Source organism: Procambarus clarkii, chromosome 29, assembly GCF_040958095.1.
Source record: "Procambarus clarkii isolate CNS0578487 chromosome 29, FALCON_Pclarkii_2.0, whole genome shotgun sequence".
In the NCBI taxonomy this organism is placed as follows: Eukaryota; Metazoa; Arthropoda; class Malacostraca; order Decapoda; family Cambaridae; genus Procambarus; species Procambarus clarkii.
In genome coordinates, this window is record NC_091178.1 from 21,272,083 (window position 1) to 21,283,818 (window position 11,736).

The 11,736-nt window shown below is 45.4% G+C and overlaps 1 protein-coding gene across 1 annotated transcript; it reads right to left on the reverse strand.

The window, feature by feature from the left end:
• Positions 1–148: 148 nt before the first annotated feature.
• LOC138369646 (processed variable antigen-like) lies at positions 149–499 on the reverse strand. The gene has a single exon (XM_069333071.1). The coding sequence runs from the start codon at positions 497–499 to the stop codon at positions 149–151; it is 351 nt and encodes a 116-aa protein (XP_069189172.1).
• Between the last annotated feature and the right edge of the window lie 11,237 nt (positions 500–11,736).

Genomic DNA, 11,736 nt, shown 5'->3' on the forward strand with positions numbered 1-11,736 from the left:
TGTCCACACTCATCCCAGTGTCCTTACTCATCCCAGAGTCCTAACTCATCCCTAAGTCCACACTTATTCCAGCGTCCACACACATCCCAGTGTCCTCACTCATCCCAGCGTAAACACTCATCCCAGAGCTAGCACTCATCCCCGTGTCCTAACACATACTAGTTTCCCCACTCATCCCAGTTTCCTCACTCATCCCAGTGTTCTTACTCATCCCAGCGTCCACACTCGTTCCAGTGTTCTCACTCATCCCTGTGTCCTTACTCATCCCAGCGTCTACACCTATCCCTGCGTCCAAACTCAGGCCAGTGTCCTCACTCATTCCAGTTTCCTCACTCATCCCAGCGTCCATACTCATCACAGCGTCCTCACTCATCCCAGCATCCACACTCATCCCAACGTCCAAACTCATCCCAGCGTCCTCATTCATCTCACTGTCCACATTCATTTCAGCGTTCTCATTCATTTCAGCGTCCACACTCGTCCTAGCTTCCTCATTCATCTCAACGTAACACTCATCCCAGCGTCAACGTTCAACCCAGTGTCTTCACTCATCTCAGCGTCCGGACTCATTCAAGCGTCCAATCATCCTAGTGTCCTCACTCATCCCAACTTCCTCACTCATCCCAGCATCCTCACTCATCCCAGCGTCCACACTCATCCTAATGTTCACACTTATCCCTGCGCTCACACTCATCCCAGTGTCCTCACTCATCTCAGCGTTCACACTCATCCCAGCGTCCACACTCGTTCTAGTGTGCACAGTCGTCCTTATGTCCACACCCGTCCAAGTGTCCCACACTCGTTCTAGTGTCCACATTCGTCCTAGTGTCCACACTCGCCCTAGGGTTCACACTCTTTCTAATGTCCACACCCGTCCTAGTGTCCACACTCGTCCTAGTGTCCACTCCAGTCCTAGTGTCCACACTCGTCCTAGTGTCCACACCCGTCCTAGTGTCCACACTCGTCCTAGTGTCCACACTCGTCCTAGTGTCCACACTCGTCCTAGTGTCCACATTGGTCCTTGTGTCCACACTCGTCCTAGTGTTCACACTACGCCTAGTGTCCATACTCATCCTAGTGTCCACACCCGTCCTAGTGTCCACACTCGTCCTAGTGTCCACACTCGTCCTAGTGTCCACACTCGTCCTAGTGTCCACATTCGTCCTAGTGTCCACACACGTCCTAGTGTCCACACTCGTCCTAGTGTCCACACTCGTCCTAGTGTCCACATTCGTCCTAGTGTCCACACTCGCCCTAGTGTCCACACCCGTCCTAGTGTACACACTCGTCCTAGTGTCCACACTCGTCCTAGTGTCCACACCCGTCCTAGTGTCCACACTCGCCCTAGTGTCCACATTCGTCCTTGTGTCTACAATCGTCCTAGTGTCCACACTCATCCTTGTGTCTACACTCGTCCTAGTGTCCACACTCGTCCTTATGTCCACACTCGTCCTAGTGTCCACACTCGTCCTAGTGTCCACACCCGTCCTAGTGTCCACACTCGCCCTAGTGTCCACACTCGTTCTTGTGTCCACACTCGTCCTTGTGTTGTAACACGGGTTCGGGTTCCTCTCTCTTTACTTCCTTCTTTCTACTCCCTCTACCCGTATTCTTACTTATTATTCTCTACCAAGGGACTCCAAAACTTTTACCAAAGCCCACTCCACGCCACGTGGTCCTAAGACGATTGACCGACTTAGGATTCTACACCCAGTATGACGTGACCTAAGCTCTGAACAAAACCCTAGAGTCACCTCTGCTGCCACCACCAGACCAGTAATACAAGAGCAATGATCGAGGTCTGGATCGATCACGCTAATTAATCAACCTAGGGGCTTGATCCCCACTATATATGATGACCTTGAGTGTGGAATAAATTACACGGTAATGATAATTCCGATTCGATGTTAGCATCGGCGCCCAATCCAACTTTACCTCGTGTGGACCACGTGACCAGGACAAGTATACACATAAAACACATGGAAACAATAAAATGCAAATTAATAACAAATTTAATTTATTAAAAGAAAACTAAAACAAAATCTAAATATGTTCACTCCCTATTACTTTAACACTCCCTACTTGACCTGAGTGGCAAATGAGAAGACTATTTCTATAATTAACAATAGCAACTATACCTTGGGCGACCAGCTAGATGTCTTGGCTGGTCTAGGGGAGAGGTAAGATGTTTGACCTCTCCTAGCTGCTTCCGTGACCACACTGCTCTTTTCCTTGTCTGGTCTCCCCCAGACAGAACATTGTATCCTTCCGCCTAGTCAAAGTTCTACCCAGTTACTAGCAAGGTTTAAGTTATAACAATTAACCTCTGTTGTACTTAATTGATCCAGACTGGTTGAATTATTTTACTGAATTAAATTACAAACATCTAACGGCAGAGCTGTTCCCGATCACAAAAATGGTTCTTAAAACTTTGAGAAATAGTAGACCTGTCAACCCCTGATGACCTATGACCGCCGGTCACTCCGCTTTAAAAGTTAGATCTGATTCGTGACGTCACTGATGGTGACTTAAACTCAATAATTAGAATACTCTTGATATTGTATCCAGTACTATTATACAATACAATTTTAATGCAAAATGAATAAAGGCTAATTTTCTCTAAATTACTGAATACTATAGGATGATTCATTATACGCCGATATGAACAAAGCGTCGGTTATTTCCACCGCGAATTCCCCTGGGGGTCAGGTCACCATGCGGCTCAGCTTCCCATTCTCTTTTGTCGATAAACCACTCTGGATAATTCTTACAACAGCCTAGTTTGTTACAACCCCCCCCGCACAAGCACTTAGTAAACCTTGTTAATTTGTAAAAATTCACGAGGTTTAGTATCCAAACCCACAATTCAACTCATGCCACAAACAAAAGCTAACCTAACTAATAAAATTTGACAAATAATAGTCCAACATCATAATGAACATGTTCATATTTCATAAATTTCTCAGCTGTCAACTGACAGCAATCTTCTAATATCAGGAAACATACATCCTATCCTTACTGACATAGCTAAATAACATGTCCCTACTCTACCATCAAAAACTAGCTATTAAACTCTCTTGGCTCTTCACTAGCCAAGTCCATGTGTCCTCTAGAGCCGGCCACACCGTGCTCAAACAAACATTAAAGTTATATCATCAGACTGAACTTTCAGTCATCCGGGAGCGTACTACGGAACTATCAAACTCACATCCGTGTACTAACCACTCCCCATCAATGTCAACCTTGACATGTTAAGGAACACACCTAACGTTTATTTCATGTATCTAAAAATATAAAAAAAAATTCCTATACTATATCACAGGTTTCAGCTGACTGTACAGCCAAGTGTTCTCACTCACTAGAAGTGTCAATGTTTATATTGGTCCGCCTCTCCTGTGTTCAAACATTCTGAAAAAATAGCACAACATAATTTTCCATAACCGTTTGTTCTGGGCTGAGACAATTACACAGGGGCTTCGATTTTGATTACCGACCAATTTATAGAGTTAAATTTTCATATATTATACCAGAATTATTTTAAATCTGTTTTTCAACATTTAAAAAGAATTGATTCTAACTCTGTTTTTCAACATTTAAACAAAAGTGTCCAGATGTTCTTTACACAGATGTTCAGAGCCACTTTGTTGTTTGTATCAATTGTTCATATTGAGTAAACGATAAAAAAAAAATCGATGCTGCTGGATGCTGAATGTAGTCGATGACGGTGTCGATCTTGCTTCTTCTCATGTGTAGACATCAATACCTGGTCCTCTTGTACTCCCATCCGGTACTCTTGAATGACGACAGAGTGTAGTAGAGCGGAGTGCCAAGTGACAGCTGTAGAATACTGTTACTTCGGCCATTAATCTTGCTCTCGACAGTCCACACGCCTTCGTATCAATCACAGTTCACACGGCAGTTCTTGATGTTAAACTTGACGGCGCAGATGACCACAGCAGAGCAGAACTGGATGTACCAACGGTGTCTCTTAGCAGGAGTGGTGTCAGAAGGTCGTAGAGGCGGGTTGCTTGTTTGCAGAACAGGTGAATCTCGTCTTCCATCATTGCTCACGTCATCTCAGGCGTTTCTTGATGTCACCAGGTTACTAGGCCGTAAACACCAACTGTGCATACCCTCGTACCGCCGACTTTAGGCCAAAGGAGACAATTTTGTGACCTTCTATTGGCGAGTCCCGGTACTCTGTAGGGAAACCGTGCCTTCCACCTGTGACCGCCTTACTTCTGCTTTCTTGTTACTTCAGCTGACGTAATCATTAATCTTCCGGCGAAATTCTTGAGTACTGCTACGTGCTTTCCATTTCTTGACCTCTCCTCCAACACTGCTGGAATGACTGCAGTCTTGATGACGCAGCAGGTGGGTATTGGTGATCTCGAGACAGCTACCCCGGCGTTGTATGGCACCTCCGGTGACTGCTATAATGTGGACAGCTCGCTGGCCCTGACAACCTCGTTAGTGACGTGAGGCGTCGGCCGGGTGACTCTTGGACAGTCACTCATCCCCAAAGTAACTGATGTATGGGTTACTGGGTCTGGTGGGGGAGGGCTTTGTGTAACGTGCCTCCCCCTCGGTCTTTACAGACAAGGGTTCACGTGTGGCTGGAACAACTGGGTCGGTGTACCAATCAGACCTGGGAACAGACAGACACAACACAGCGGAAGCATAGATATACTCTGGGTTTGGTGGAGGTGGAACCCCAGAGCACGGTAAAAGTTGCTACCTGAGTTAAGTATAGACATAGTACATCTCATTGCCTTTACAGGAAAATCTAATGAACACTAAATTATACTAACTAGGGAAGTTACTTTACTGTATAGCGCGAGATCTCGTCACCATAGGGTGGCGAGACTGCACCTGACTACTGATGAGCGATGACAGAGGGTCATCCTCATCTTCTGACTCGTCGGTGAAGCCATGAGTCAGCACTGCTGAGTCAGGAACTAGACCCGCTGAAGGCAGTTCTAATTCCTCTCTAGCATGATAATGTTTCAATTTATTTACGTGAATTGTCCTTTCCACCTGGTCCTCGAACACTCCTTTTATAACAAGATTAACCGGCCCCGCCCTTTTAATTACTCTATATGGTCCTCGCCACCTCGGAGCTAGTTTCCTGCTCTGATTGGCGGGCGCAGCCTCATTCACTCTCAATACGAGGCTTCCTTCCTTCAACTCAAGAGGGCGCACTTTCTTGTCATAAAAATGAGCATACCGAGTCCGTGCCTTCTTGGACGCTTCAGCTGCAATATTCCATGCATTTCTCATTTTACCCAGGACCTCTTTTACCCAGGACGAACTTCAGGTCCTTTGACCTTCCTACTGAAATAGGCTACTGGATGGGGTAAATTATCTGCGTCTCGCTGAATTAAGCACCCGCCAATAGCAATACCGCTGGCGTCAGTGTGCACTTCCCACTCTTTCTCAAAATCAGGAATAGCCAATACGGGTGTCGTGATTAGTTGGTCTTTCAGTTTGCGATAGGCCTCGTCATGTTCAGATTTCCACACAAACTTCGCATTTTTCTTTGTCAGATCAGTCAGGGGTGCTGAAATGCCAGCGAAACCTTCAATATGACGACGAAAATATCCGGCCGCCCCCAAAAACCTACGCACGTCCTTTGCTGTCCTTGGAATAGGCATGTCAGCAATGGCGCGGCAAGAATCTGGGTCAGGTCGGATACCGTCTGGGCACACCTGGAACCCCAGAAATTTGAATTTCTGAGCCGCCAGGGTGCACTTCTGAACATTCAGCCTGAAACCTGCCTGATCTAACAACTTCAAAGTCTCAGTCAAGTCCTGCAGGTGTTCCTCAAACGTCCTGGAATATATCACAACATCATCCAGGTACGCTAAAGAATGCCTACCCAGTACCGGACTAAGGATAAAGTTGATGGCCCTCTGAAACGACGAAGGCGCTGTCTTCAAACCAAACGGCATCCTACGGAATTGATAAGTGTGCCTACCATCCGAGAATGCTGTTTTTTCCCTATCCTGTTCTGCCACCGGAATCGCCCAATACGCCGATTTTGCGTCAAGAGTTGAGAAATACTTAGCAGCACCAAATTGATCTATTATCTCCTGTATTCGGGGCAACGGATACACATCACCCTTAGTTAGTTCGTTCACCTTCCGGTAGTCAACACAGAAACGATAACTACCGTCCGGTTTCCGAACTAGCACAACAGGAGAGAGCCATGGTGACGTACTAGGCTCTATTACGCCCTGTCTCAACATTTTCTGGCACTCCTCTCTGATAATGTTCTTTGCCTGTTCCGGCAACCTCCACTGTCTTGTGTACACAGGCAAATGGTCACCAGTTGGAATGGTGTGCTCGATCTTATCAAGGAGACCAATCTGGTCATCCTCTGTCGCAAACAATTTCGGGAATTTTCGTAAAACTCCTCTCAGTGCCTTCCTATCCGCCTGTGCAACATGTTGCAAATCAAGTGCTGAAATTAATTTTTCTATTTCCTCTACATTCTGTGCAACATTTCTCGTCTGGTATTGTACTTTGGATGGTGTTTTAGTGTTCAACATATTTAGTGCACTACATTGTGCAGTGACGGCTGGCGTCTCAGCTGACTCATGGTGAAAGATTTCTGTGTCCTCCACCATGGTTCCCTGAGATACCCTATCACCTGCCCTGAAGCGAAAAGTCTTATGTGAAAGATTGACAACTGGAATGAGTGCACCTTTATCGAGCACTTCAACTAAGTGATGAGGAATTAATAAACTATCACATCTCCCAGCCACCTGAAGGGTGGTACCTGGTTGTATGTGACGTCCCACGGCTACTTTAATAAATTTAACAGAATGTGGTGGGCAACTCTGTTTGGTCAATGCATGCAAGGCGCATGACCTCTTAACTGTGTCTGGAAGAGACTTAAAAATCAATTTTGGAAAGTGCGCATTATATTTCAGCTTCCGTTTAATTGAAGCTACAACTGGGGGATGGTCGATCATCTCCACTGGGTAGGAAGTCTGTCCCAACTGCAACCTGCAGTTCCTAGCCCCTTTTTGAGCAGACAAGGAATAATCAAATCGCGACAGAAAATCAGTTCCCATTAAGATGTGACCAGGAAAATCAAGGTTCTCTACGATCGTACATGTGTGAGGCTGCAATGCCCCATCAATCTCAAAATTAACTGTACCTTGACCTACGATCTCAATCTTCTCCCCATTGACTGCTGTTAATGTCTTTGCGCAACGTTGAAGACGTGCATACTTAAAATTGCTGAAGGCTGACTTTTTAATTACCGTCGCCTGGCTTCCTGTATCAACAAAAGCTGTCAATCTCACACCTTCCACTTTCACCTCAAAAGTAGGCCTACCATCACTAGGAGCCTGCTTTCATGCTTTCGTAGGAGTGACTTCGCAATCCCTCTGTATATGCCCGCGCTTCCAGCAGGAGTAACACCTCCGCGGATCTCTGTTAGTACCCCGCGCAGGGTGGCTCGAACTTGCAGCTGAGGGCTGCTTCCCGCCTGATGAACCCGCGCCACAGTTCCTCGGCTTGGCTCCCTCGCCTTTACTTAACGCCTCTACGTATGGCGACAACTGAGTGCCCGGCGTCTCCGTGCGCATCTGCCTGTCTAAGGCTGTGGCGGCCTGGGGTTGGGGTTGAGGTATGGTGTGGGTGGCCTCGGGTTGGGGTGTGGATTGAGGTTGGGGTTGAGGTATGGTGTGGGTGACCTCAGGCTGGGGTGTGGATGGAGGTTGGGGTTGAGGTATGGTGTGGGTGGCCTCGGGTTGGGGTGTGGATTGAGGTTGGGGTTGAGGTATGGTGTGGGTGACCTCAGGCTGGGGTGTGGATTGGGGTTGGGGTGGGTATGGGGTGGCCTGGGGCTGGAATGGGTATGGGTATGGGTATGGGGTGGCCTGGGGTTGGAATGGGTATGGGTATGGGGTGGCCTGGGGTTGGTATGGGTATGGGGTGGCCTGGGGTTGGTATGGGTATGGGGTGGCCTGGGGTTGGTATGGGTATGGGGTGGCCTGGGGTTGGAATGGGTATGGAGTGGCCTGGGGTTGGGGGAAGGGTTGGTATGGGAACTGAGGATGGGGTTGGTATGGGAATTGAGGATGGGGTTGGTGTTGTTGTAGTGACGGATGAGGTGTACCTAGGTGGTCCCCAGTGGTGTCGGAAGAGGTGCTGTCCTCTACACTTCCACTTCCACTCCCACTGGTCCCCACTGACTGGTCATTATCTGGGTTAAACATTTTCTGTGATTCCTGGTGTGCCACGTCTCTTCTAAACTACCCTTTAGTACACCCTCGACCCGGACTCACTACAACCGTGATCTTACACAAATAATAAAAAAAAAAATCGCAACTCTATTCTAAGAGAAAACTACTAACTTCCCAAAATAGGAAATACACAGATTTATCGAGAGAATCGCTGAAGTGAATCCAGTGAATCCAATGCCCCGCACTCGTGTCTGACCGTGAAATATCCCACAGTTCTATTGCTGAAGCCTAAGTCCTTTACGTTAAAAAAAAAATTAAAGAATCTAATTTATATAAAACAATTTAAATGATAACGCAACTAACGCGCAGCCCTCGTGATGGATTAATAAAGAATATTTACTGTACTTGAATACTAAACGCGCTTGAAGTGAGCAGCGTGGCCACTGATGACTGATGGAGCAGGACCAGCTGCGCTGAAAAAAAACTAAGTCCCGCGCTTTTTCGCTTAAACGCTGAAAAATCAAAATCTTTGTTCTGAAGGAAAATAACTAGTTTTACGTTAGTAAATCGCTCTAGCGATTAATATAGACACCCAGGACCTATATATGCTTACTAAAAATTGAATTTTTATCAAAAACTGCGTTTTTACTCCATTGCTGGACTCTGCCAATTTTCCTGACTCTGAGGGAAAAAATATTCTATCACCCCAAATATCACAAAACTCCTTTAATTCACAAAAATTCGGGTTTCTCGTTCCCGGATATAAATACGTTATTATTTACTACTGACGTTATATGCAGAACAATACTGACACATCGGGCGGTTTCAACACTCACTAATTCGAATTTTCGTCAAAATCCGAGATTTTCACCTCAAATGGACTCTGACAAAATTACGACACGATTTTCTCGAAAAATAACTAAATTCGGCAAAAATGTAATTATCACTGTTTAATGCTTTACGAACAGAATTACGTCCCTTGCGCGCACTAGAGAGTAATACTGACCCTAGGATATACACAAAACCTGAAAATTAGAATTTCCGCCAAAAAGTCAGATTCTAGCCCAAGCTGGACTTAGAAAATTTTCCACCTACGTTTCTACTGAAAACAGAATTCTAAGTCTAAAAACACAATTCTACCGTCTTACTGGTAAAAACTAGAAAATATCACACGCATCGACTGGGGAATCCTAATGATACCCAGATCATACACGTGACCCACGAATACAAATTAATTACAATTAACGACTTTCCGACATCGACTTAGCCGAAAACTTATCCCAAAATACTTAGAAATATTCCACGGACAATTAACATTTACACTCAACTTTACTATCCCTTAAAGTCCTTCACTTATCTATCGTGACCGACACATAGCCCTAAGTCCAGAGGATTAACTACACTCTAGCAACAACGCCTCTGACTTAGACTAATACAACAGGGAATAGCAAAACTTAACGTACGCACTTAGCCTAATATGCAAGAAAATGCTAAACACTTGGGAAAAATTTTAACCGGGGATTGAATTTAGGGGAAAAATTAATCTAGAACAACGCAAATAAACGGAAATTACTTTATAAATTTAAGTATACTTAATTCAAAAATGCACTCGACTTAATCTTATAATTGTTCCTACCGGCTCGCCGTACCACACCTAGCCTAGAGGCCACACCATCTAGGTTCCAACAGAGCGACACGCAGCTTTCAGCAACAATTATGACTAGGGACGACTCAACCTCCACTAAGTGTGCGATCACTTAGTTGTTGAATCGCTGCTAGGTAGGTTACTAGTCCGTCCCTCGGAGGCCGCAACGCCCTTCACGGATTACGTTTTTCCTTAGCGTTTTGGGTCGTCTAATAACGCCCTCGGACTATCTACTGGCGTCCCACAGATATATCCGCCCCCGACAGCCCTCAAGGAACTGCTGTTGAGAGTATGGCGGCTCCCAACACCTCTGAATTAATTGCAATGGGTCGAGTATGGTACCCAGTCCAATCAACTCGGAGCGGTCTCCTTTTCAATAAATCTAATTTTAACAACCTAATCTTACTAACTAACCTTAATCATATCAGCCCGCATGACCCAAGATTCGCCAATCCCCACTCAAACGCACTTGTGGGGCGCACTGCTAATCCTGGCCCGCGGCTGTCTCCCTAGCATCCGCGCACGTGTTCGAACGGCTAGACGCGTGAGCCTTTCAACAATTTCAAACAAAATTGTTGAAACCACCGCTGTGCACCATTGTAACACGGGTTTGGGTTCTCTCACTTTACTTCCTTCTTTCTACTCCCTCTACCCGTATTCTTACTTATTATTCTCTACCAAGGGACTCCAAAACTTTTACCAAAGCCCACTCCACGCCACGTGGTCCTAAGACGATTGACCGACTTAGGATTCTACACCCAGTATGACGTGACCTAAGCTCTGAACAAAACCCTAGAGTCACCTCTGCTGCCACCACCAGACCAGTAATACAAGAGCAATGATCGAGGTCTGGATCGATCACGCTAATTAATCAACCTAGGGGCTTGATCCCCACTATATATGATGACCTTGAGTGTGGAATAAATTACACGGTAATGATAATTCCGATTCGATGTTAGCATCGGCGCCCAATCCAACTTTACCTCGTGTGGACCACGTGACCAGGACAAGTATACACATAAAACACATGGAAACAATAAAATGCAAATTAATAACAAATTTAATTTATTAAAAGAAAACTAAAACAAAATCTAAATATGTTCACTCCCTATTACTTTAACACTCCCTACTTGACCTGAGTGGCAAATGAGAAGACTATTTCTATAATTAACAATAGCAACTATACCTTGGGCGACCAGCTAGATGTCTTGGCTGGTCTAGGGGAGAGGTAAGATGTTTGACCTCTCCTAGCTGCTTCCGTGACCACACTGCTCTTTTCCTTGTCTGGTCTCCCCCAGACAGAACATTGTATCCTTCCGCCTAGTCAAAGTTCTACCCAGTTACTAGCAAGGTTTAAGTTATAACAATTAACCTCTGTTGTACTTAATTGATCCAGACTGGTTGAATTATTTTACTGAATTAAATTACAAACATCTAACGGCAGAGCTGTTCCCGATCACAAAAATGGTTCTTAAAACTTTGAGAAATAGTAGACCTGTCAACCCCTGATGACCTATGACCGCCGGTCACTCCGCTTTAAAAGTTAGATCTGATTCGTGACGTCACTGATGGTGACTTAAACTCAATAATTAGAATACTCTTGATATTGTATCCAGTACTATTATACAATACAATTTTAATGCAAAATGAATAAAGGCTAATTTTCTCTAAATTACTGAATACTATAGGATGATTCATTATACGCCGATATGAACAAAGCGTCGGTTATTTCCACCGCGAATTCCCCTGGGGGTCAGGTCACCATGCGGCTCAGCTTCCCATTCTCTTTTGTCGATAAACCACTCTGGATAATTCTTACAACAGCCTAGTTTGTTACAGTGTCTACAATCGTCCTAGTGTCCACACTCATCCTTGTGTCCACACTCGTCCTAG

Bases quoted from the DNA above. Each gene is read 5' to 3' on its own strand.
- LOC138369646 (XM_069333071.1), bottom strand. From the start codon at position 499: ATGAATGAGGAAGCTAGGACGAGTGTGGACGCTGAAATGAATGAGAAC.